The 26,499-nt window shown below is 37.4% G+C and overlaps 2 protein-coding genes across 4 annotated transcripts in view; one reads left to right on the plus strand and one right to left on the minus strand.

Annotated features, from left to right (window-relative positions):
• arf6 (ADP ribosylation factor 6) overlaps positions 1 to 22,558 on the minus strand; it is a 32,266-nt gene extending 9,708 nt beyond the window's left edge. The window contains exon 1 of the mRNA XM_015376090.1: positions 22,443 to 22,558. The gene's annotated coding sequence lies outside the window, so the exon portion shown is untranslated. The remainder of the gene's footprint in view (positions 1 to 22,442) is intronic.
• On the plus strand, positions 89 to 25,853 carry aspg (asparaginase). 3 transcript variants are annotated; one of them, XM_015376086.1, is made up of 18 exons: positions 89 to 856; positions 7,287 to 7,413; positions 7,962 to 7,997; positions 10,356 to 10,467; positions 12,606 to 12,731; positions 12,817 to 12,900; positions 14,459 to 14,585; positions 14,663 to 14,775; positions 16,758 to 16,943; positions 17,370 to 17,483; positions 17,568 to 17,687; positions 19,426 to 19,521; positions 20,188 to 20,351; positions 22,460 to 22,546; positions 22,937 to 23,036; positions 23,115 to 23,180; positions 23,274 to 23,330; positions 24,912 to 25,853. In XM_015376086.1, exons 1-18 carry the CDS (start codon positions 610 to 612, stop codon positions 24,954 to 24,956), a joined length of 2,007 nt encoding a protein of 668 aa, XP_015231572.1. In that variant the 5' UTR covers positions 89 to 609; the 3' UTR covers positions 24,957 to 25,853. The 3 variants fall into 3 exon arrangements, with proteins under 3 accessions (XP_015231572.1, XP_015231573.1, XP_015231575.1); XM_015376087.1 differs by lacking the exon at positions 7,962 to 7,997 and having other exon boundaries at positions 338 to 856; XM_015376089.1 differs by lacking the exon at positions 23,274 to 23,330 and having other exon boundaries at positions 348 to 856.
• The last annotated feature ends 646 nt before the right edge of the window (positions 25,854 to 26,499 follow it).

Genomic DNA, 26,499 nt, shown 5'->3' on the forward strand with positions numbered 1-26,499 from the left:
GAGATCGGGCCTTCTCTGTTGTTGCTCCTATTCTGTGGAACCAATTACCTCTTCAAATTAAAATTAGCCCACAGCCTGGATCATTTTAAATCGCTTCTTAAAACTTCTTTTTATTCTTTGGCTTTTAATTGAAGCAGTGTTTCACATTCTGTTTTGTTAATTTGATGCTGTTGTCTTTCCTGTAAAGAACTTTGGTGCAGTTTTATACCTGTTTTTAAAGTGCTATATAAATAAATTTGACATTGACACACCAGTCCTTCAGAAAGTTACACCAGTGTTCTTGATAGTATTAATGCTGCCATCGTCTGTATTAGATGCCGAAAAGAAAATGGTAAGGGTGGCCATGGCCACCTCTGGCCCCCCCATCTAGCTCCGCCCCTGGACGCGCCCACATCTGTTTCATCAGAGCGGGTCACTTTAATTACGTTGCAAATTATGGTATAAGTGGAAGAAAAAATAATGCAAATGTAAACATCATTAAAATAATCGTTCCGCCCCCCGTGTTACTGCATCACATGACCGCGATGGAGTCAGCGGCTGTGGGGCAGCAGGCGCTACTTGGAGACCCGCACATCACCTTCGACAGGCGCATTTAAAGGAACAGCGTTAATGCAAAGAATCATGGCGGAACTCGGCAGACCGAACACGCTCGGCCGGGCTCTGTCTCATCCAACCCTGATAGAAACCAATGATGTTTCTTCCACAAACGTTCAGCTTCACCCCTGCAGGAGGAGGAAGCTGTCCAGCTGCAGCTCGGTGGAGAACCTCGAGCGGATGACTTCACCATGCGGCAACGAGTCGCGCGTCCTGGTGATAAACACCGGGGGAACTATCGGGATGACGCTGCATGATAACGGTAGGTGATGGACCGGGTTTCACCTTCAATTTAACGGACTTTATCGCGAGAGAGTTTCCAGCTGTAGGAAATAGATTAAAACGCTGCTGAGGACATGATGCAAGGATTACAGCCTCCTTCACAACAACCGGCACGTGGATCCTTAAATAGGCACAGTTATACAGTAGCTCACGCGGCTGAACTTACATACAATTATTAAAAATAGATTCTGGAATAGTTGGACAGCTGCCATTCCCCCACCTTTATTAAAGTTTTGATTATTTATTAAATGTTAGATGATGGCATCCAGGTCTTATTCATTCCAAAAAAAGTAAATAAAAAAAAATAAAAAAATAAGGACTTCGTTTCCATATTTAAAGACCTCTTCAAAATTGGAAACAAAATCAAGTGGATTTTTTCTTTCTTCATTTTTTTCATGTTTCAACTGGAAAAAACATGATTCATTCACAAATCAGTAACCATATGTTGACTTATGGTGTTGTGCAACGTTTTAAACATGTAGGGTGACATTCAAAAAGTCCCCTGCTGGTTTCAGACATCTTCTTTTCAGTTATTTTTTATTTAAAAGACTAAGTATGTCGGGCAAAGGGAATATATTTGGTTTCTTGTGAGGCATATTTTAAATGTAAACTACAGACGGTTGGATTACCTGCATGGGCTTGCCTCTCAAATATGCTGCAATATTTTATAGGGGAGTGGAAAATGTCTGACAGAGATGGGCTTTAAAATGAATTGACATCCAATGCAAGTTGCATTTAAAGATTTTTTTTTTTTACCACCATCTTTATTTAACCATAAAGAATATTTAAAAAAGCAATAGAGTAGAGCGCAGCCAATGTAATCTTCTATCCAAATATTTTCCATACCTGCTCCTCTCTAACAGGGTCACAGGGTGGGGGCGTTGGTGCTTTCCCAGCTTTTTTTTTTTTTTTTTTCCTGGGTTAGATGTTGAATTAACCCAAGACAGATCACAACACAGAGACACGCGGTCATGGGACAAACAACCATGTACACACACACACACACTCATACATTTAAGGACACACAGAGAGTCCAATAACCTCACAGTCATATTTTTGGACCTGGACTGTGAAGAGCCTGCAATGCCAATGCAGAACTTGATTCTTTATTCATTAGGGAGCGTTCTCTGAATAATGATAAAAGAAAATAAAACATCTTTAAATGTTAAAAGAATTTGTTCCTATTAAGTGTAATAAAAGAATTGGTTATACGCACACAATATATATTGGATTACTATGAGATCAGATGAAGTAAAAGCAGAGATTCCTTCTCTTTTTATCCACAAGCCTGCATGCATCAGTCTTATTGATGTGCAACTTAAAACTGAACCTCAAAATCCTGCAATAATTGGTTTCCTCAAAAGTCTAAAACTGTAGCTGTCAGCACACACACCAACCACAAAGTTTCTAAAAAAGATAATAACAGCAGCTTTGCTGGTCATTCAAGACCGCACCAGTGAGATCAAGACATTACAGAGACAAGACCAAGGCATTTAGGCCATAATGAATATAAACTCTCTTTAAACTGCCATCTGCATGTTGCTGGTTTATAGGATGACAGACAACGGTATAGGATTCAGAAAATACTTTACGTTTTGACTCGGTTTTATAAATTGGACTTGGTTTTATTTAGAATGCTGCAGCAATCTGTAAACCAAAAAATGCAGATCAATGCCTTGTGCATCTGTTAGGTCAATCTTTGGTGCAAATGCCCCCATAAGTACAAAAATTGGATGCAAGAAAAGAAAAGCTAAGCTGACCTTCTTAATGTGTCTGCCCGATCCCCAGAGAAGCAAAGCAGAGAAGTGACTGCTGACATGCCTTGAAGTAACTTATGAACATGCAGCTTTGCTTCGTAGTAAGTAGAGCAGATTACGCACAGTTGAATATTTATCTGGATATTAGATTTGTCTATCGACCTAAACAGACTGATTTCTAGCAGCAAAGCAGCACATTCTCTACCACTGTGAAGTTAGCCTCAAGTTGAACTTTGGGTATTTAAGCAGCTGCAGCTGATGGTTGATCCGATACAGGATCTCTAATTTCGGCCATCTATCCCTGCTGCTCCCTGTTCTTTGTGATTCACTTCAAAATCAGAGTCTCTCAGGTGGATTAACTGTGAGCTAGATGCCGCTAACTCAACAGAGCTTGAATATCAGACTTTAACCTAACTTCACCCCAGGAGAAGAGGCGCCGCTGCCAAATGGTATATGCTGCACATGAATTTAATTTATGCAGACATGGATCAATGCTGCAGAACTTCTCTCTTCTCTCTGGTTTCAATGTAATGCAGTTATTTTCTTTGTACAGATCAGTTAACAGCTGATCACTCTTTTAGTGGCACAGCTCTTTAAATTTCCTTCTGGTTCCAGATCTGCCAACTCTGATAATACTTATATTTAATTGCAAATATTGTTTTCTAAAGCTATCTCAGGTACCACAGTCAAAAGTGAGATCTTTGAGCTTAAATTTAGCTCCTCAGGTAGGTTCTCTGGAAAAAGTGATGAGCTTCTTCTTGCCACAGTAGGGCCACTGTCCCCTTTTACAATAGTTTTTATATAGCAGGATAGACCTTCCCAAAAACCTTCCTGTTGTTCTTTAAACCTTCCCAGCTGAAACGATATATCCTTTTTTTAGGTGTTTCAAAGTTTGTTTTTTGTTATTTGTTTAAAAGGTACTTCCAAGGGGTTTTGCACATCTGTGTATTGCTAGTTGAGAAATGTAAATATTTACTTGTGATCCATAGTGTCCCACAATACAATTAAAAAGCAGTAGGGTAAATAAGATAAGAGATAAGATAGGACTTTATTGGTCTCAGAACAGAGAAATTCACTTGTGACATCACCTCTAATAAACATGGTAAGTGTACAAAGTTAGGCTAAAAAAAAAATAAATATATATATATATATATATATATATATATATATATATATATAAAAACTCATCCTTACCAACCGAGATTAATAACCTTGTGGACAATTCATTTTTAATATTATGCCTACTTTTTATCCGAGAACTTGATGGCATATTTAGATTAAGCCTTAAATTGCACAGTTATGTGCAATAGTGGTACTCAACTATGTGTTAGGCCCTCTAAATCCTGACGACAATGCTTACTTTATTTTTTTGGAGTTCCAGGACTGAATTGTAGATTTATAAAAGCTAGAAGGGCAATCCTCCTCCTCCTCCTCTGTTCTGTGATATACTTTCCTTTACAACAAAGATGGCTTCCTTCACTCCTCTATCAAACCATCTGTCCTCTGTGTCCAAACTCTGAGCATTTTGATCATTGAAGGTGTGTCCTTATTTTTTATTTATTTATTTTTTCCTAATGGAAGAGCAAATGCACAGCTGAATCTTTCCCAGAGTTACTGGATCTCCTCCATGCATTTGTGTAGATGTTGTTTGGTCATTACAGCACATAGACCATGCCGCTCAGATTTGTTTTTGTTGTTCTGTCTTTGAGATGAACCAGTTTTAGTCTCAGCATGTTTTTGGGTTTGAAATGGACTGGTATTGTATTTTTAATAAAAAAAATCCCACTTTGTTTTATATATTGCAGAAACCAAACATCTACACACACACTTGGTGCAGCACAGGAGAGCCAGTAGCACTGGGAAAAACTCAGCTTTACTATTATCACACACGTCTGATGACCTAAATGTTCAGATTTTGGACAGACAGGACAGATGGTGTAAAAGACGAGGGAAGGAAGCCACCTTTGTTTAAAGGGAAATGCCATCATTAAACAGGGGGAGGGGAGTTGCTTTTTCAGCTTCCAAGCCTGAATAACTCTGTCCTGGAACTCCTTCAAAAGAAATTATGTAAGCCCTCTCATCATAATTCAAAAGGCCCAACTAACAGCACATACACAACAAAAGACTCCAACAACTTGGGCGGACGAGGGGTTGATCATTGAATTTTATCTGAGTTGGAATGTCCTCAGGAAGATGGACATCCAGGTGCTTAGAAACATCAGCTCTCCTTCTACAGGTTGCTATAGTGTGAGCCATCAGAGTTTATAAAGACTGGGTGTCGAAATGATTTCAGTAAAGCTGAGTAGAAGTCTGTTTGCCTCAGATTTAGGCCTGTTTTGTGGTTACCATGACCCGGATTACTGAGAATTTGCACAGGCACCTTTAAGTATCTGTAATACCAGTATTGTTGTGTGTCTAAGTGCTGGCTGTGAACTCGGCCGCCTGCAGTCCAACAAAACAAGCTGTTTAGTAAACGCAGTCGGGCTAATGGTAGCGACCGTCCTATCGAAAACTGAGTCTTTAGGTTTAGCAGATTTAGATCACTGAGGCCCAATTTAGCAGGTTGATAAGAACTATGTAGAAATGTTTTAGAAAGTTCAAGCATCTTTTATCGCGTCTTATTTTGGATCCAAGGTTTTTTTTTAGATGCTTTAACTTTACTTTCCAAGAAGATCAAGAATATCATAGGGGTGTTTTAAACAAAGAGGCAGTTCTTGCAGGTTAACAGGTTCACGGGTTTCCTAGTCTCTGTTTTTTGTGTTTTTCCTCTTATAGATAATTGTTTTATTTTCTGATTCTTTGACACTGATTATTAGTTTAAATCTAACATCCTTTTAAGTAGTATTTTATAGTGGAGTACACCCCGTATTGGTACTCTACATGTATCCATGTAATGTTTTTTGAACTCGTCTTTGCTGTTGCACCATAATTGCATGTAGTGAGATCAGTGGCAGGGCCCTCATTGTGCAGCCAACAGTTGTGCCAGATTCAGAGAACTATTCCGAATAATTAATTGTGTCTTTCATCCAAAATAATTCCTAAAGGCCCTCACTTAGCCATGAGCTACCATGGGTCCTATGATGTAGAGTCCTACGTGCTATATTTTCAGTCTTGGAATCCAGGCTCATATTCTTGCTGCAGCCTTAAAATGCTGTTAATTCCATGTGCAAGTTGTAGGGAGTTGCTGTCTCCATCCATTAGGTGGAATACCAAAGGGACCCGCAGCCCCCTTAGGGCTCTTTAGTGAGTGATTTGCTGTTTTCTCCATGTTGGCTCAGGTTATTCCTGTTTTTTTTTTTTTTGTACTTCTCAGATGATTTACGGCTTGCATAGGGCCCTGCTATTCCTGCAGTGGAAAGTTAATAGTCTAAAAACCTGTCTTGGAAGGAAGATCCCCAATATCTGTTTCACCAGATTCAAAACATAATATTAATAATAATTCTTATGATGTTCATGTTTCTTCTAGGGTTGATTATTAGGAATAATCAATTATTGAAAGAACCATCACCTAATTTTATAATCCAATCATTACCTATACTAATGGTACAGCCATTTATTGAAAGATAATCTTCTTACAGCAGCAATTAAGACAAAACTCTACAGAAAATGCAGAAATTTCCATTTAAGATTAAAAAGGTTTGGGTTTTTAAAACTTAAATTAAAACTACTGTAGAAAATGCAGACATTTCCATTTAAGATTAAAAGGGTTTGGGTTTTTAATCTTAAATTAAAACTACTGTAGAAAATCTTGTAATAATATATATATTTTTATACAGTACAAATGTATCAGGACACGTCTATGTACATACAATGTGTTCGTAATTTTTTTTTATTTACAGTGCATATAAAGGTGCAATAAAAGATACAATTTTCTAAATTTCAAACATTTATTTATTTAGAAATGTTTAATCTGAACTACTAAAAGTGATTCTTTTTAGATTAATCAATTAATTTGAAAAAAAAAAAGAATTGATAGATAAATCGATTTCTGAAAAAATTGATAGCCCTGCTTTCTTCTATTCTTTATTATATTGCCTTTCTGATTATAAAACAATCTTTATCATTAAATACCAAAACAGTATGAGGATGATATAAGGGTAAATAGTTTAGCTATCATTTAAAAAAAAATAATTGATTAACTTGTTGATTCATTTTCCTTTATTTTTTTATAAACCGATGTTAGGAATTTTAAAATATATGATTTAAGTTTCTATATTTCCATCTTACATTGTATTACTGTATTGTATTATCTTTTTTAATTTATTTAAAATACTGTAATTATTTTTTATGTTGGCTGCACAATGGCACAGTTTTAGAACTGATCCTCGGTATATAAACTGTTCTAAGATCTTTCAACACATTTGGACCCTTTTTTTTAAATTATGTTTGTCTGGATTGATTTGGATTCAGCTGTTATTTCTAATAAAGAAAATTTAAGTTTATAAGAATTACTAAAGCTTCCAGCAGCTTAGAACCTCTGTAATTTGCTCACTGTGGTTTAATCTTGTGTCCCATGTCATTCCTTATGTTTACCTCCAGAGTGCAGTATAAGACCTACGTTGGTTTGTTCTTGACACAATGGTAACCCCACCACCAATAACAATAACTTCTTAATTTATTACGTATTTTTTTTCCTAATATCATAACCCACAGGCTATGCCCCTAAAGCCAATGCCCTTGTGGAAAGCCTGCGTAAGCTACCCATCCTGCATGATGAGCTTTATGCCCATCAGACCTGCCTGTATGAGTACTACCAACTACAGAACACACTGGTCCTGCCGTAAGTACCATACCATCTCAGTTATAACTCATGCTTAGCCTATGTGCTAAAAGTATAGCTGAGTTTGAAATAAAAAAAAAGCCCAAGATGGGGTTTTAGACTTCATTTTCAGCTATATATATATTAAAAATATTTTAAAACTGTTGGTTAATATGTAAATTTTCTAAATTACCTTCATCTAATGCCAGGAAAAGTCTCAGTGAGCATCATGTGAGGTTGGTTTGTATTGTTTTTCACTAAAAGCATTTGAATCTGGTTTAAAATTTTATTTCTTTACCACGATTTCTTTTAGTAATGAACTTGATTTGAAGATTAAATGTTAACAGAAAAGCAAATAATCATCTAATTTTTTTGGATTCTTAAGTAATTAAGGCTTTCCTTTCTCCCTAAATGAAGCATTTTACATGATTTGTTTGCAGCTATTGGTTTTATCTCAAATCCACTTTGACATAGATATAAAAATAAAAGCCTCCTTTGAAATGGTTTTAGTCCTTCCTAATGCTCAGATTTATTTTACTGATTTTAACCCACACTTGTCACCTCAACAGAAAGCCCGCGGCCCATGTTGATCTCCAGTTTCCTCGGTGCCGTAAAACTGAAAGCATGACGTGTGCTTTCAGTGTGCTTGAAAGTATCTTTATTTCTTTGGCTTCCTTGGGACCAAATGTTACGTTATGCTCGCCAGAAATAGCATGGATTTAACTAAATGTTGGCTGGAGTGTTTTTAATGCCCTGCACTTTCTATGTGCTGATGTGTGCTCAGCTTCCAGTAAACCAGGTGCTTTAATGTGGGAAAGATAATTAGCTGGATTGACATAATCTCTGTAAAAACCACAACAAAAAATAACATGAAAATTACAATGTTGGATATAGTTTGTATTATTAATGATAGGAATGGTAGTAGACTGAGCTCCAAGCTGATTAACATGCACAGGTACATCACAATTAGTTAAACTTAGTTATACCGGCTTCATTAGAAGTACTTATTGTCAGTTGTTATAAAAAAATAAAAATATACATATATAAATAAAAAAAATAAAAATAGAAAATATATAAATAGTCAAATTAATTAATAAATACATTTAAAAAAGAAGAAAAAAAATAATCGCTCATTGCCGGAAATTTTAGTGGAAGGGAAAAACGTATGTTAGAAAAAGATCCATAAGCCAAAGGCAAAATTCAACTAGTTTAAGAGTCGGGATATTGAGAAAGATTGACTTTGCCAGAGTAACACATGAGGCCATGACAAGATGTCACAGACATTAAAACCATTTTGGTTCTTGTTTCCTATAAGACATTATAACAACAATAAAATAGATAGATGCTTAGAATGTATATTTTTGTATGAAAACACTTCATATATTGAAGTGGCACCAAAGCCTATTATCCACGGGGGATTTGTGGTTACAAAAAAAAGTTATTATTTTTTTCAATAGTAGCTCTGCTAAAGTTCTGACTTTAATTGACGTATAAAACTTGTGAACTAAAGATCAGGGTGCTGGCCAGCTCCAGATGCACAGAGAGCTGTGATTTCCGTCTGATAATAAATCTGTTAAGGGAGTTTAAGACTAAGGTGACAGTGTAGATATCTTCCAACTTTAAGAACTGGGAGCTCATCCAAAATAATCAAAATACCTACAAAGATCTAATCAAAAGGTTTTGCAAGGCTGTAATTGCTGTAAGGTTAATGAAAACAGTTAAACAAATATTTAATAACTAAATAACAATATAAATGTTTTTAGTTAAAAAAATGTAATCTAATCGTGCCAGAGGTGTGAATAATTCTGAACTAAACTGTTCAAAGTAGTACTTTTTAAATCAAATATCTGAAGACAGTACCTTTTTGCTCCAAGTCTGTTTATATTTTCAAATCTTGCTCATTTTAAACATAATCAATAAATCAAGTTAAAAACTGCTGTCTTCTCCTGACCTCATTCATATTTTGGCCCCATATTTATAGTTGTTAAACTATCAGGCCTCCTACCAGGGGTATGCTAATGTATGGCTTTGAATATATATATTTTTTTGTTCTGTTGCTTTAGCCCTGAGATTATCAACAACATATGTCGCTGGGTCGGGTGTGGATGAGAGGCTAATTAGAAGAGTGGCAGTGAAGACCCCCGGTTAGATGGGCTGGGGCCCGCCTGCTCTTCCCCCTGCTGTTCCTTTCAGCTCCTATCTCCTAGGGACGAGGCTGCCTATGATAATGTGGGGGTGGGAGTCAGAGTCACACCCTGGTTCTTTTAAAAAAGGGGGGATTAGGGGGTGATATTTCAGTGATAAGGCTGTCATGCTGCTTTACATGTGAGTGTTGCAGGTGGGGCTCTTTAGGTCGCCTGAATTCACGTTATGATGAAGTGAGACTTTTCAGCCTCGCAAATGAGGAACAAAATACACCTTTCTTCTTTAATCATTTACAAATGGCGAGTGGAGCATAAAATCAATCGGTCCCATTTTTGCTTTTTTATTTACGTTTGAAATTGTTGTACTAAAGTTGACAAGCAGGCTCTGCATTTGTAAACCATGAACTAAGAGTCCAGCCTCGATTGTCAGGCATTGTTCTGCATGCCCGCATGACAACACACCTCGATTTTTCCACCTGCAGAAATCCTTGTCTGTGTTAAACAGGTTTCGGCAGCTTTCTTAAGCAGTGGAAAGGCCCAGCTAAAAAAAAAAAAAACAACAACCCACGATTCATTGTTTTTATGAGTAACCGTTTCTTCCTCTTCAAACTAACTTCTTCTCTTAACCAGAACTTGAATGTTCAGAATTAACCAAAATGTCCTGAATGAATGCAAATGAAAATCAATCTAGTCATATTTAACTCTTTGTCCTAACAGTGAATTTATCTGCACTCCACTAACATATAAGTATATACTTTTAGTCCCATCTGAAATCTGTGCTTGCTAAATATTACATTTGAAAACTGCTTTCCTCCTAAGGCCAAGTAAGTTAAATAAGAGGATAATCTACACCATCCTGGAGTACAGTCCGCTGCTCGACTCCTCCAACATGACCACGGATGATTGGGGCCGAATTGGAAAAGACATCGAGGTACACGTCATTTAGTTCTATTGTAATCAAAAGGTTAATCTAGCAACTCAATCAAAAATGGAAACTCTTATCGTAAAACTCAAGCACACATGGAGTGATGATATATTTCATGTGTATGTTTTTTGTTGATTTAATGAACAATTGACAGCAAATAAAAAGGCCAAATTCACTTTCAGGAAAAATGAATATTGCATGAGATTAAGAGAGGTTGTCTCTACTAAAATATGCTGTCCGTTTTCTCTGCAGTACATGTACCAGTACTGGTATGGATTCTGTTCCTCTCCTTTCTCTAGATTCTGGTCCTTGTTTTCCAAATGTTATACAAGATTCGCTTTAATCGGGGAAAAAAGGACTGAGAAAGGCTCAACAAAGTGCTGTCCTGTGCCGCCGTGGCCTATAGGTTACTGTATTTTCTGGATAAGCTGCTACTTTTTTCCCCACGCTTTGAACCATGCGGATTATAGACTTGGACAACTTTTATTTTCATTTTGTATACACAGAGTGTATTCAAAATGAAATTTTGTTTTATACAGCTTTCAGACGGTAAATGAGCAGCAGCTTGGCAGTGAAATTAACATTTACCTTTCCATAAAGTGCAGCAGTGACCAAATCTAAACAATGTAGAAAAAAAAAATGCCTTGATATGGATGTTTAGAGCATTTCAAGAGAAATATATATGGTTCAAATGTGCAGTATTTTGGTATGGTATTGCAAAAAGAACTCCATTTCACCCACACCCCAGCCATGCTTCTGTGTTTTCGTCTGAGAGGACCTTACGATTCCTGATCGGGAGTTGGTCATGAGTTGCTGATCACCCCTCGTTACCCGCTGTACACTACATGACGCATGACCAGGCTGAAAGTCGTCCCGATTGTACTATTTTGGCCGTGGGAGATTTTTCAGTGTTTGTCTGTCTTTAAACTTTTTTTTTTTTGACAACTCAGCTGTCTGATGGCAGTGGGGAAGAAGCTGTTGCAGAATCTGCTGGGCCTGCAAAGCCTCTTCCCAGAGGGCAGCAGGGAGAACAGTGGGGATGTGAGGGATCAATTCAATTCAGTTTATTTATATAGAGCCAATTAACAACACTCATCATCTCAAGGTACTTTACAGTTCACCAGATCATACAGTCAAATTGATTTAAAGTTGTCTATCTAAGGAAAACCAGTTGATTGGATCGACTCATTGACTTGAATGCAATCTCTCACACTATTGCAGATTCATGTGCAAAAATGTTACAGATGACCCTGGAGATAAACCGATATGTCATCCTGACGATATTTTTGGCTTATTTTAACTTTTTTTTTTTTCTGGTATAGGTATCGGTCGATTTGTGCATGCAAAGGCCAATTCACCAGGATCCAGTGAAGCGCTTGCATTGCCGCTCACTTTATCGGCGATTAATTGTCAATGTTTCTTTCATTTGTTAATAAATATTTATTTTTTTCTGTAAATCAACACTTGTGTTTTATTGGACATGATTGCATATTTATTTATTTATTTATTTATTTTTTCATTTAATTGCAGGAAGGAAAAGGAATATCAGTTCTAAGAATCGGCATGAAAATATCTGCATCACATATCAGGTTTTGGTTAAGCTAATGCCAAAATAATCATTATCAGCATCAATCTTTTAAAACCCGTATCAGTCGATCTCTAGTTGAAGCTCATTTTTCGATCAATTTGTGTTTGATGACCCATTTGCTCTCTGACTCCATTCAGTTCATCTCAAAACTCTGGACTTTGGTTCAAAAACCACTGTAGGATTTGTTTATCCTCATTGCTTGTGCAAATATTTTCAGCCACACTGTTTTTCTTTACCCCAGCGTTTAATTCATAAGCTTAGATTACTGTACTTTGTGAGCAGCCAGCTTCAATGGCAATGACCACTTGTAGCAAAACCTCCTTTAAAAGAGCATCTGGACAGCTGTTCACTGATTATATAAAATGGTTTCTTCACTAAATATAGTTTTTATTTTTTTTTTATTTTGAAATGCTTTGAGAAACAAAGGATCTTTGTTTTCTTTAACTGTGATTCAAAATTAGGCTTTTTTTTTGTATCTAGATTAATAAGATCAAGAGAATATTGCATTTTAACATTTGTCCTCTTTATGTTTTTCATTTTACTTTACTGATCCTAGAAAAACTATGAAAACTTTGATGGGTTTGTGATCCTTCACGGCACAGACACTATGGCTTACACAGCCTCAGCTTTGTCCTTTATGTGTGAGAATTTGGGGAAACCGATTGTTCTCACCGGCTCTCAAGTAAGAATTATTCTCTACTACAGTTCAGTCGGCCACATCAAGGAAATTAACCTGCAAAGTCTAAGTTTTTACTTTCTGTATTTAGGTGCCGATTTACGAGTTGAGGAATGATGGGAGAGACAACCTGCTGGGAGCGCTGCTGATCGCGGGGCAGTTTGTTATTCCTGAGGTACATTCCTGTAGAGTGAAATTATCTGACATGACTTTGTTTAATAACCTAAAACATGTCATCTGGGGAATTGCTGGGAATCAACAGTTTAAGTTACTGGATGAGCATCTAAATGCAGTGAATCTGGTTTGTATGATGATGATATTCCTAAAGAAACATCTTGCACCTCAGCGGGTGTGAAATCGTTAAAGGAATGCTTTCTAATGACAGGCAGGTGTTTTGCAATAGTTTGAAAACACTTTAACAGCAGTTGACAGAACAGGAAATGCTCCCGACTCTATTCATCGATGTTGCTCAGAAGTTGTACAGGAATGATGTCCGTCAGGGTGGAACATTTCAACCTTAGAGGTTTGAACTTTGTTTAATCTGAGAATTTATGGTTTGCAAATTTAAAAAAAAAGACAAAGGCTTCCAGCAAGTAATGTAAAGATACTACCTGAATCTACATAGAGAATCATGAAACATACATCATGTGCACCTAAGCCTGCATCATCCTGATTGAATATATATTTTTATTTTTCTCAGTCTGTCTTTATTTGGCAGAAGTAAGCATCAATGTGCAAAATGCAAATGCATCTGTCCCCATTTTACAAATCAGATTCTGAAAAATGTTGCATGCATTTGTCTCCAAAAGAAAAATAAATATTAAATCAAAGGTGCCAAGTGCAAAACACAGCTCATTCCTTTTTGTACTAAACATGAACTCAAAGGCAGACGATCAAGAAGTTATCACAGCTCCACTGTACTTTTTGATTACAATAATAGTCAGAGCTCAAACGATAAAAGGATCCTGCCGTCTAAATGATGTTGAGAATAGGTGCAGGATCTCGTAAAACGGCTGCAGAGAGATGTTATTTTGTTCCTATAGAACAAGGAAAGTGGCTTTGTTCTTTGGGAATATGTGGATGCCTATTAGGGGTTTTCAATAACAATTTTACACATCTGGAGCCTGATTTATTTATTTTATTTTTTGCAAAAAATAGCTCAAACTGAACAGATTTGGGACTGGTGACCTGTCCAGGGTGTACCCCGCTTCTCGCCCATAGACAGCTGGAGAATATCAGTTTTCTAGTCTTGCCACAGTTTCTCCATTTTAACACATGACATTTCTTGAACTAAACCATTCCTTGCAGCCTAGACTGTTTGTTCTGCGCCCCTTTTGCTTTGGTTATCTTCCAAAGTTCATCTTGTGTTTAGATCCATCCATCTACCCCAGGACTCTGACCAGCTCTATTTTTTTAAGATTTCCTCCAGCACCTTGCTGCTTCCACCATGTTTCACACATAGGCCAAAAAGTTTTATTTTAGTCTCATCATACCTGCGCAAAGTTCCATGTCAGGAAGACTGCAGACAGAAATCTATGTGGAATTTTTCAACTTTTTTCCCCACTCTTCTATAGAGGCAGCATTTGTGGAGTTTATGACTCATTTTAATAGATCAGCAGCTAAATTTGGCATTCATCTATTACACATATCAAAGACATTTAAACAAGTAAATGAAAAATAAAAATAAAAAGCAGGATATAGAATTTACAAACTGATAATCTCCTCTTTTTCAGGTCTGCTTGTATTTCTACAACAAACTCTACAGAGGAAATCGTGTGACGAAGGTGGATGCAGGGAGTTTCAATGCTTTCAATTCCCCCAACTTGGCTCCTCTAGCTACAGCTGAAGTGGATTTTAAAAGTAGGTCTTAGATCAAGTATTGTTAAAAACTGAAGAAGCATAACTTAAGTTATTTTTGTGTTTTTGTTTTGTTTTAGTTAACTGGGACACTGTGTGGAGGGCAAACGCCACAGCTAAGTTTCAAGTCAAAACTGAGCTGAACAGGAATGTGGGTCTGCTCAGGTTGTTCCCAGGAATCACTGCCTCCACCGTAAGAAAATGCTATATGTCACTATTTGAATTAATTAATTAAAAGCAGCACTTCTCTATCTAAAAATAAGGGTTAGTGCTGCTCAGTCAAAAGTCCTCGGTAAAGATTTAATGTTAACTTTAATAGAATCTTCTTGCACAAGTTAAATTTATTTGTGAATTTCTAAAAGTCCTTAAAAAAACTAATATGGGCTTTAATATATTCAATTCAGTTTATTTATATAGCAACAAAATAACAACATGTCTTCTCAAGGCACTTTACATTTCACCAGATCATACATCAAATTGATTATAAGTTTTCTATCTAAGGCAAACCTGTTGATTGCATGGACTCATTGACTTGAAACCTCCAGCAGAACCAGGCTCAGTGTGAGCGGCCATCTGCTGAGGCCGACTGGGGTTCAAGGAGTTACAGTAGAAGCGGACAGACAGAGAGAGAAACAGAGATACAAAACTGGCCAAAAACACACAACCAGGTAGATGAGCTCTGAGCCAGCTCCCATGTCAGAGGATGCAGAGAGCACACCCAGCCAGTCATAGTCAGAGAAACAGGACCACATTGAAAAAAAGGCAGATCTCGAACATCTATAAACAAAGGTGTTGATGGCAGCAGTACAGCTGCTAATACATGAATATTAAAGCTGAGTTAATTTACATTGTTTAGCTTTCTGGCACTAAATCAGCTTTAAATCCTTCCCACTAAAAAAACCCAGAACAATCAAGGTTCAACCCCGTCGTAAACTAGAAGATACTGCCAAACTGGTTTCTCTGTCTGCAGTGAAGTGACTGATCAACAGAAATTGACAGGGGGTTGGCAATGAAAAGCAATGCCTTCTCGTAGTCCCCAGCTTAGGTTTGATTAAAATTCTAACTGCCTTACATGTAAAAAAAGCAAATCCCTCCTGAAGAAATTACGTTCTAGTCAAAGGAGACAGTGATTGAACTTTTTAAGTGTCTTCGGAGGAATCAATAGCCTCTTTCACAAATAGCTTCCAGGTGGGATTCATTTTCCTTCTGTTGGTTAAAAGCACTGATATGGGATGAGAAGTTAGCCTTCCGCTGTAGCTCCCCTGGCTCAGACAGCGAGGTTGTAACTTTAGGAGTTGGTTCTTCTGGTCGACAGTTGGTATAAACTACCCTTCATTAACATGGTATTATATGAGTCACTACTGCAGGTAAAACCCTTTTGATTTAAATTCCCTTTAGGATGAATAAAGTATTTTGTCAAACTGCTATAAAATAGTTAGTTTTATTTAATTACATTTCCTCTGTTACTTTATATACAGTTGTAAATTTTAGTGGAGGTTCTGGCCAGAGAAAAATGAAAGAAAGTTATAGCCCATGTCCAATCATGCTGTACGCTGCTGCCGCGGCTACTTCAGTATTTAGCTGAGCTTCCCCCTGCAGAACCTGCAGAGGCTCCTTTACGGTCTCATCTGCTCCCACTCCACAGCTCTGCCATCATTGCTTCCTCTCAGCCTTTAAAGGCCTTTATGAGGCAGTTTTCATTAGGCTCCACACCCTGGACCAACCATCCCCACTGTACCGAAGTGTTGGAGAGGATTCTGTCAGACATTTCTTGTCAAAAGTACTAATTATAGCCAAAAATATCGACTGAACGGCAAACTTTAAATGTCACCTTCTCCTCACACTGCTGTTTGCCAAGTGACTTTATGCTCACTAATGGCGTCAGATTAATTGCTCTCCTTTCTGCTGTTGAAGTCCTCTGCTGTTCTAGTCGTATGCCGCGGTTAATGATGTGCTATAGGGCCTCCCAGTGCCTGCCAGCCAACCGGTGATTGAGATACTGGTTTTAGAGATGGGACCAGATGGGCTTTTAGTAGAGTGAATGGTCCCTTGCATGAGAGTAAGATGCACTGCAGGAAAAATAACACGGAATACTAATTTCTCAATTTGATGCTACGCCGATTGGCCGTAAATATGCGCCGTTTTCAGCATCAGCCTGCTCACATCTGTTTCTAGGTCAGGGCTTTCCTGCAGCCGCCCATGCAGGGTGTCGTGCTGGAGACCTACGGAAGTGGGAACGCTCCCGATAACCGTCCTGACCTTCTGGAGGAGTTGAGTAAAGCCACCAACTCTGGTGTCATCATAGTGAACTGCACACAGTGTCTGAGGGGCACTGTGTCAGCCTCCTATGCCACTGGACGGGTAGGGGAATATGTTTAGTTCTCAGGACTGCATAAAGTCCCCAAAACAAACTCCTCTGTCCCATGTCTTACCTTCCTCCTCTTTCCTTACTTTCCTCCTAACAAGTGTCCTATCCACACTACCATATGCCCTTCTTTCCTTCCTTCTTTCTTTGTTCCCTTCCTTCCATCCTACCCGGTGTCTCTTAAATACGCATTTTAATCACAGTTAAATTTAAGATCTATGGAAACATTTGGAGACATTCACATTTATTTAATGTGTAGATAGAGTTTATTCAAAATATCTTAATACATGAAAAAATAGATATTTTTTAATCAAGTTGACCCAATTTTGTATCTAAGCTGTTTTGGGGATTTTAACAGTATTGTTATTAGATGTGGAACATTTGATATGATGTGCAATTTACTTGTTCTTCTGACTCTTTAGGTGCTGATGGAAGCAGGCCTGATAGCTGGTGGTGACATGACTCCTGAGGCCGCCTTGTCAAAACTGTCATATGTTCTGGCTAAGAAAGATCTCACAGTGGATGCTCAGAAAAAGGTCTTATTGTTTAAGAGATTTATTGTTTTTCTTCTTAAAGAAAGAAAACCTTAAAGTTAAAGAATTGTTTGTCCCTTTGTCCAGATGATGTCTCAAAACCTGCGGGGAGAAATGAGCGCAGACCTGGAAGGAGCCAAACTGTGCCTGAGCGACAGCAGGTTCATCCAGGTCATTGCCAAGTCTCTGAGCGTTAGCTGCAAGGAGGTAGGCAGTCAGACGCCCACACGCATGCTTCAACCCAGTAAGAGCCAAACAGGATTTTCAGCAAACCAGTTGATAACAAGACAGTCGAGTCCCTACTTTTGTGACGTGTTGCAGTTTTATCTAACCGTAGAACGATCTGTTCAGGTTTCTGATAGTTTACGCTGATGATAAACTGTTTAGTTTGCAGGAATTAAACTGGTTAGAACTCTGGTGTCGGATCACTCATCTGTTCCAATCCACTTTCTACAATTGTTAAGGTGAAAGGATCTGCACTTTCTGAACTTTGGTCACAGTTTGCTCTTTTTCAGCCTCGTCATATTTGACTGTGATTACTACTTTAATTTGATGATCTTAAAAATCCAGTGCCTTCAGTAATTCCCTGGTGACTATAAAGAAATCCATTGATGTGATTAAACTTTCTGGCCATCATTAAAATGTCACGACACATCATACTAAATCAGTAAAACATGGTGGTGACAGCATCATGCTGTGGGGATGTTTTATATTCAACACAGAGACAAGAATAAAGTCAGAATTCATGGTAAGATGGTTGGAGGTAAAATGGGGGGATCTTTGGAAGAAGATGTGTCATAACTGTAAAAATGGTTAACACGTGAACAGAGGTTCGCCCTTCACACAAATAACAACTCGAAATGTAAAGAACACAAACCGTGTGCCATCATCTTCCCAATTTGTAATTAAACATTTTTTTTGTTGGTTTATTTCAAAAAAACCAAATAGTATATGTTTAGGTCAGTTGTAGGGATGAGGGATATAAAATAGAAGGGTTTTCATAAAATGTTGTGGGATTTGTTCCAAAAGGATTAAAGTGACAAACAAAAATCCACTTCAGTCCTGCCTAGCAGTTGATTTAATGTCCCATGAACCAAAACTGCTCCAAAAAGAAAGATATAACATGAACAAAGAAAACGATTTAAATGATTTACTTTAGGTCACTAGAGACGAGCACGATAGTCGCTTTCAGACATGTTTTAAAAGATTTTAAGTAGGTTTGCAGCTATGGAGTATTTTAGTTATTGATTCTTCATTTTTATTCAGTTAATCTTAAACATGGTATTTTTACTAAATCAACATAAAAAAAGAGCTTGGAATAAAAAAACCCAACAACAACTACCATGGCCCGGGTTTGATTCCCGGTCAGGGATACATTTTCTACAACATTTTGTTGCTTTGTACTTGTGAAAGTTTAATGACAATAACGTCGAATTCTATTCTATTCTATTCTATTCTATTCTATTCTATTCTATGCTAAAATGTAAATGGGGAAAAAACTAAGTTAAAACTTTTATACATATGTTTTCAATTGGGAAATGTTACTATTTTTTGTCTTTATAACTACTGTAAACAGTTCATTCTTTCAGAAAATGGCATATTAGAGTCCCTGAACCATTACTGAAGTTAACGTTTCATCTCAGTAACCAGCTAATTTGATAATTATTTCCATTATAATCTCAATAATTACTTTAGCCTTGATATTATTTCTTCCTGCTGTCATGGAAGCAAGAGTGGAAAGATTGGAAAGTTACCAAGCATTACTTCTAATTTTGGGAGATTACTGTTGTCATTAAAGTTCAGTATTCTTTAGACAATAAAATACTTTCTTTGGTAGAAACATATTAAAATGATTTAAAAAAATTAAGAAGTTATGAGGATTATATAAGGTCATCTAAATGGCCTATTTTTTTTAAAATGTTTTGAATGTTCTGATATCCAAAAGGAGCTGGAAGCCATCCGAGACGCCCTGACTCCTTCGCTGGCATGTGCTGCTGCAAAGATCGGGGACACAGAAGCCCTGGAAGCCCTTAAAGAAATGGTAACCAAACCTCATTACGTGACCTGCTGCCTACTGTATCAGTAAAAACAAAAATTCTTCAGCACCCTCTGGCCTTCATCATTTGCCCTAAACCAATATTTATTTAATGTTTTTTGTTGTTGTCATAAGCTTCAAACCCAGTTCAGTAATAAACTCTTGCGTCATCAGAGAATCATTTGACCTTTCTTATCTTCTAGTGTTTAGTTAGCAAGGGTCAGTGTCAAGTTAAACTCACTGACTATTGATTAGCCAAAAAGTCGAGGTTATTCTCTGTGAAATAGTGACCCGGGTTAACGGAAAAACCTCATGACACCTGAGGAGGTAAGCTAGGCTTTTATGGATAAACTGGTTTGAAATGTTTGATCAAAGCCATGATTCTGATCAAAATTTCTACTCAGTTTTTATTATGAGTATACATGTATTAGTGGTCAGATAATACACCTTTAAATTCAGTATTTAAAGTTTCTACTGATGTTTTTTCTGAAAATACAGCTTAGAACTGTCCAACTGATTTGTTATATTAACAAAAAATGGATGTAAATGGAATATTTTTTCATCTTTTATACATTTTCATTAGTTTTAGACGTAAATGTCAGACAAACAAACCCCTTTCTACAGTTTTTGACAAGCCAACCTGCTTGCAGTGCTGATTTTCCTGTGTTTCAGGGCAGCGACTTGCGTCTGGGTGACTTTGATGGACGCACTCCTCTGCATGTCGCTGCTTGCGAGGGTCACCTCAGACTTGTGCAATACTTGCTCAATCAGGGCGCCTCCGTCCACGCTAAAGATCGCTACGGAGACACACCCCTATGCAACGCTGTGCGCTTCAGGTAAAAAGGAAAAAAAAAAAAAGCATAGAGTGCTGATGTGTTTGTTTTTAATCTTGCTCATTAAAGTTATGAAGTTGCAGATATTTAAAATCCCCATCTCAGCCATCAGCAACAATTGCCATTCCTCACAGACATCAAAGTGTTTTCCTGAAAACATGTTGTTAATAGCTGCTATAGAGGAGATCTCATTAAACGAGCTGCTGCCAGGCAGGGAATTTGGTTCTGCCTAAATGAGGAGAAGGGAAAAGCGGCTGTATTAGTGGGGGGGGGAATCAGAGGAGAGACTCATAATGGAGTTTAGAGGCCAACAATAATTACAAACTAATTAGGCTAATTGTCATCTGACAGCTTAGAGGGTATTTATTTTTACAAACACCTTCTTTTTCCTGCTAAAAATTGTTGTGAATGTTTGCCGGCGAATCGCCATGCTTCATGTTTCCATGTTGGAACGATAATGAAGCCTGGGGGGGGCGGCAGGTATGTGTCACAGCTGTGCTGCATTGCTCTTGTCTTATTTTAACGGTTGGCACAGCAAGTGTGGACTTGTTTCCTTTGTGATGGTGGAGTGATGCATCGGGCCACAGGCACCTGTCGTTACTAAACACGTCCTGCTGCTTGTTGCACAGCTTCGGTCAGCAGAAATTCTGTAGTTTAGTGGATCGAAACCTAAGCAGCCCAAACAACTGAGGTCTTTATGTATGGATGAGGTGTTTATTTTCTCAGCAACTTGTCACAAGAAGTGACTTCCATATAAGGGAAAGCCGTGAGTCGCACAGAGAGAGAAACCTTAAAGAACAAATGTGGGGAGTGCCTTTTAAACCAGTCCTACCAGCTTGTTCCCAGTTTCACCAAAGAGACATTTCAGTCTTCTTCTTTTAGAAGACTTCTTTGTCCTTCTAGGAGTTTATGTAGATCTTTATTTACACAATCTAAAGAATAAACCAGTGTCTACTTACTATTTAACCCTGTCGTGTTTAATTGCTTCCTATTTGGAGCATGGCTCTCAGATGGAAACAGTTAGAGACATTGGCTTAACTTGCTGTGTCTTGTCACAGTGACGGTCCCTGCAGGTGACTCCTGCGTGGGCGGCTCAATGTGGGGCATAAGGAACCTGTCTTTACTTGTCTAGAGCTAGTACTGCTGCATTGACTCTTTTAAAGGTGCAATAAAATCATTGTCAACTGAACAATATTTGCATGGAGGAAATCCAAGTGAAATATAATTTAACTGATAAATGACATCACACCAGCACAACGTTTTTAAAGTTCTCGTTCTTAAAAGCCTAAAATTAATGCAGCTATTTGGAGCCGACCACAAAAAAAAAATTGCCTTTAAGTTAAAACTTTCTCTGTCTTTAAACCTATATTCCCTCTTTTTGGCTGAATTTACTTCATTGATTCAAAAGGGAAGTTAAAGGCTACAACTTAAAGTATTCAGGTTTCTTCAAAGAGCTGCTATAGATGGTGCTCACTGTTGGCACGAAGCATCTTCTTTAGCACTCAGTCGTTGTGAAAAAGCCTCTGATTGCTGGATGATTGTCTGAAACTGAAAAGCTACTAAAATCAATCTAATGCTTAGGGAAAAATAGAGAAGAGGAAGCTTTAGAGTCGGATTATGTGCTTATATGCAACATTTCAGACACTGTAAAGGACATGACTATGAGATATTACAAACTGCTCTCAGGATTGAACATTAATTGAACATTTGACTTGATTCAGGTCAAAGAGGAAAATTTTTGTCAGAAAAAAAATATATATACATAAATATATATATTGCCTTGCACACAGTCAGAACAAAAAGCGTTTTAAATGAGTTGATTACACTACATTTAAAGCTTATTATTCAAATATGTCATGTCTGTTAAATAGATGAAGTTATCAAATATATGAAGTTTGATCATTTTTAACTTATAAGAGCAAACAATTCTATTTAGAAGCATTATCTTAAGTACAGGAAGTAGCTAATTAAAAATTAAATGGTTTCACAGGAACTAACTTTTAAAAGATGAAATAGATGTAAAAAAAAAAAAAAAAAAAAAACTTTATTATGACAGTTATTAACAGTAAAGGTTTAAATTAGCTGATACTCTACATTTTCATCTTGTTTAGGCACAAGGAAGTGGTGAGGCTGCTGAGGAAGACCGGAGCCCACTTCACGAGGGAGCAGATGGAGGAAGCAGCATCCGAGCTGTGCAGGTCAGACGAGCAGGAAACATGTTTCCAGCCTGCATGCACGCAGGACTGCACACTTGGTCGCTAAGCTATCCGTGCTGACCCATCCTGCATAGCTGACACAGGTCCAACCAGTCACCCGAGTGTTGCACAAACTGTAAGAATGCGACCTGGCTGCATAGTTCTGGACCCAATCTGCATCTCCAAAGAGCATAGCAGCGACAGGGCTCTGTTATTTATCTAAACTCCACGGGTAAAGTCAAGACGTGTCCAGAGTTGTACAAATGAATAATCGTGTTTTATCAGTTAAGACAAAGCAAAAGCATCTCCAAATCGGTTGATTTGTTCCACTGATGTGCTAGTTCAGTTTCAGCTAACGATTTAATTAAAATGCCATGCTGTGTGTTTTGTCAGCCTGGCAGCCAGTGGTGATAAAGAGGGCCTGGATATGTGGAGAATCGCCGGGGCAGATCTGACCAAGCCAGGCTATGACGGAAAGACGGCCTTGGAAGTGGTGGGTCTGAGGGAAAATGTGTCTGCTGTGACTGCACACTCCAGTCAGCACAAACTAATGACTCCCTCTTTGTCTCAGGCTCAAGCTGCAGGTGGCAAGGAAATGGTGGAGTTTTTAACTTCATACGTTACCAGCAAATCCATGGTAAACAGTTCTTTCCGTTTTCCTGTGCAGTTTAAACAGAAACCTGAAGCAACTCTTACTTTGTACATTAATTGCTTGTCTTGCTCATTTCAGACCATGTTTGATGAAATAATTGAATATGATGAATATAACATTGATGATGATGAAGAGGTAAATAAGATGTAGTGAGCTTTAGTTTGTTGCTCCCTCCCCACAGCGAGCATGGCTGCCTGAGCTCCACTTTACTCTGGATGCTTTATGTCATTTATCCTGTCATTAAAAAGCTCATTATAGTGACGCCGGGTCAAATGATCCCAGTTTGGCTGCAAACACGTAGACGCCTTGATTCTCTCAGTGCTGTGAAGAAACTGACAGATGATCTGAAACAGCTGAATCAAAAGTTTAAAAGAAGGAGGGAGAGTGGGGAAGAAACAGATAGGGAAAAAGTACAAATAAACACGAGAAAATAAGAAGAGCTTCAGTGCTTTTCTAAAGTATTCACACCCACCCAACTTTTTAAGATAACAACCAATTTGAAGGACAATGCAAGTTCACGCAGCACATGAATTCAAAGTGCTGAACATGAGAAGAAAAATAAAAGTTCACTGGAGAGACATAATGCAACAGACATTTATATAAAAGATCACATGATTGATTAAAATATGAAATGAAAATTACACTTAAAGTGTGTAAATGAAATTTATTAGATGATTCTATGATTCCCCTACAGATAGTGACTCTTGATTTTGAGGTGAAATAAGGCATCAATTTGTATCAAATCAAATTTTTTATCAAACCACCTTCTTAGTCTCCTTGGGTCTCTTTCTACCAACTTTGCTCATTAAGAGACAGATTTTTTTCCTTCTTAGCTCCCACTCAGATCCTGCAGCTCCTCCAGACTTACTCTAAGCCTCCTTCTAGTTTAGGCCAATGGTGAGCTCTTCACTACAATTACAGCAACTATGAATTCCAACCTCCTTGCTTATTACATTAAGCTCAATCAACACATTTCAGAGTGTTAAGATAAATAACAAATTAATGCATTTGCAAAAGCATTATGATTTAAAAGTGCAACCGGAAAAAAACAGCAATGTCCACCAGGTTTTGGTGTTTAAAAGACAATGATTGCCTTTAAGGATGAGTCAGTTATCAAAGAAATCAATTCAGACCTTTACAATCCGAGGAGTCAGCTAATATCATTTAGCTGCAATTATGACAAGGCCTGTTGAAAACAGATGACTTATATTTTTTTTCTCAAATATCTAACCTGTAACATTAAAAAATATGTCTTTTATTTCTACTTCAAAATTAAATAAAAAACAAAACTTTTACAAAAAGAGAACCAATATTTTTTTTAATGGGATTATTTATATTTGTACAAAAAACAAACACATTTTCCTCCCAAATGATGACAAAAATTGATCCAATAATATTGCTAACATAATTACCATTAACCAATAACAAAACTATTCTTACCACTCAGGATTCAGTGTCTTAATAGTAAACATTTCAGCCTCTTCTGTTATTCGCTCATATTTCAGTTAGCCAAAATAAAGATTTGTATCTTCAGAACAGAACATTGCATTAAAGCTGAGCTTAATATTACAAATCTAATCATGTTTGAGCGCTTGCTGACCAACCCTCCTAGAATCCTGCGCACCCCAGTCTTTAAATGTGCTCTGTGAAAATCCTTAAACATTGCCACCTCTTTCAGTACTTGGTATTTATTTCTAATCTTTGGTTTTTTGGCAGAACGGTGGAGGGATGGAGTTTACTGCCGTACCAACAGCACTGTGAGCCGACTCTACCTCCGTTCCCCACAGCCGTCCTCCACCTCCCGTCAATCATCTGTTTAACCTCTGTTTAATACCATGCACATAACAGTTACTACATGCAGACATGTTCACGTTGCAGTATGATCTTTGAACTGATGCTGCTTTGAAAGAGAAAAAACTACTTTTAAGTGTATTTTTGCAGTATTTCATATTTGTGGAAACTGGTTACAATGCTGAATGTTCCATTCTGATGTGTTTCTGCAATGGATGAAAAATGCAGAAAAATATCATTTGCTGTAACATTAAAAGTAAAGTACGGTAATGTGAATTGTTTCTGAAGAAAAGTATTTATAATGTTTCCGATGACACTGATTTTATTTTTGTAGGTATTTTAATAGGATGGTCAAAATGTGAGTCTTTGAATGTAATGTTTTATTATATGAATGTCGTCAGCCACAGAATCCCTCAGCTCCTCAAGGTGAAGTTTTTTTTTTCTCCTACTTCCTGCTGCTCCTCTGCTATAAAGAACAAGCTACAGTTGCTCCTCAGACTCATCCAGCCTGTTTCTGTGCTAATTGTCGAACTGGAAGCGTCACATATCTCACACTGAACCGGAAAGGGGAAGTCCAGATTGTCGTGTGTGGCAAACCAGGAGGAAAACCAGTTTTTTTTAAACTTTTTTTTTTTTTTAACTGTTGTCTTATATCTTTGGCATTAAAAAATGACTGATTACTGAATCTTTGACTTCTTTGCTGTACAACAAACCATGTAGACCTCTAGTCTTTTTTTGTTTTTTTCTAACCACACCCAGTGTTCCCAGATATTTTAATGGCCTGATTTGTGTTCTTTCAGCTTGCTGTTTTCTAAACACACGTTTTAATTTTTTAAGGAATTCACTGAATTATGTATTTTGTGGAAAGAGTAGAAATAAAGTTTTGTTTTAAAGAAATGCCTTCTGTGCCTCCTGATGGTTTTTTCCCACACTTATAAAACTAAACATCTTGTTGCTATTATATATTCCCTTTCCTTAAAGTTGCTTAACTTTGTTTCTTTGTTTTTATCTGTGCTGAATATTGCAGGCAGTAAGTTTTACTCCCTATTCCGTCTGATACTGGAAATGCAGTTTATCCTACTGCAAAAAGTTTATATGATATAACAGGATCAAAGCGTCTTTGTAATAATAGATCTCAGTGCTGCGTTTCACACTCATTCATCACATACCAATAAATACAGACTAAAGAAATTGAGGATTATGTAGAGATTTGCTAAAGCAGCTTGGATGTATTTTTTTTAAAGACTAGGGTTGCTTTTTGGCATTTGGAAATATTAAATCTGAGTGGATAAAACTAAATGGTGTTCCTCAAGAGTATGTTCTTGGGTCACTGTTATTTAATATGTATTCTATAAACTCTCCCAACTTCAAATTTTAGATTATACCATTGCCTCTCACCAATTAAATTCATAAATGTATATATTTACTAGTGTGGCATTAGAAGTTAAATGAAACAAGTCACCAAGTCTTTTAGTTATTTTACATCATTGATTATTTATGCTTTTAATTTTTT

Source organism: Cyprinodon variegatus, unplaced genomic scaffold, assembly GCF_000732505.1.
Source record: "Cyprinodon variegatus isolate N-32 unplaced genomic scaffold, C_variegatus-1.0 Scaffold129, whole genome shotgun sequence".
In the NCBI taxonomy this organism is placed as follows: domain Eukaryota; kingdom Metazoa; phylum Chordata; class Actinopteri; order Cyprinodontiformes; family Cyprinodontidae; genus Cyprinodon; species Cyprinodon variegatus.

What these genes read in the sequence shown, in the direction of transcription:
- aspg (XM_015376086.1), top strand. Translation starts at nt 610, where the DNA reads ATGCAAAGAATCATGGCGGAACTCGGCAGACCGAACACGCTCGGCCGG. An exon ending in GTTGATCTCCAGTTTCCTCG is followed by an intron (nt 7,998 to 10,355) that starts GTGCCGTAAAAC and finishes TTTCCTCCTAAG; the next exon opens with GCCAAGTAAGTTAAATAAGA. An exon ending in CAGTGGATGCTCAGAAAAAG is followed by an intron (nt 17,484 to 17,567) that starts GTCTTATTGTTT and finishes CCCTTTGTCCAG; the next exon opens with ATGATGTCTCAAAACCTGCG.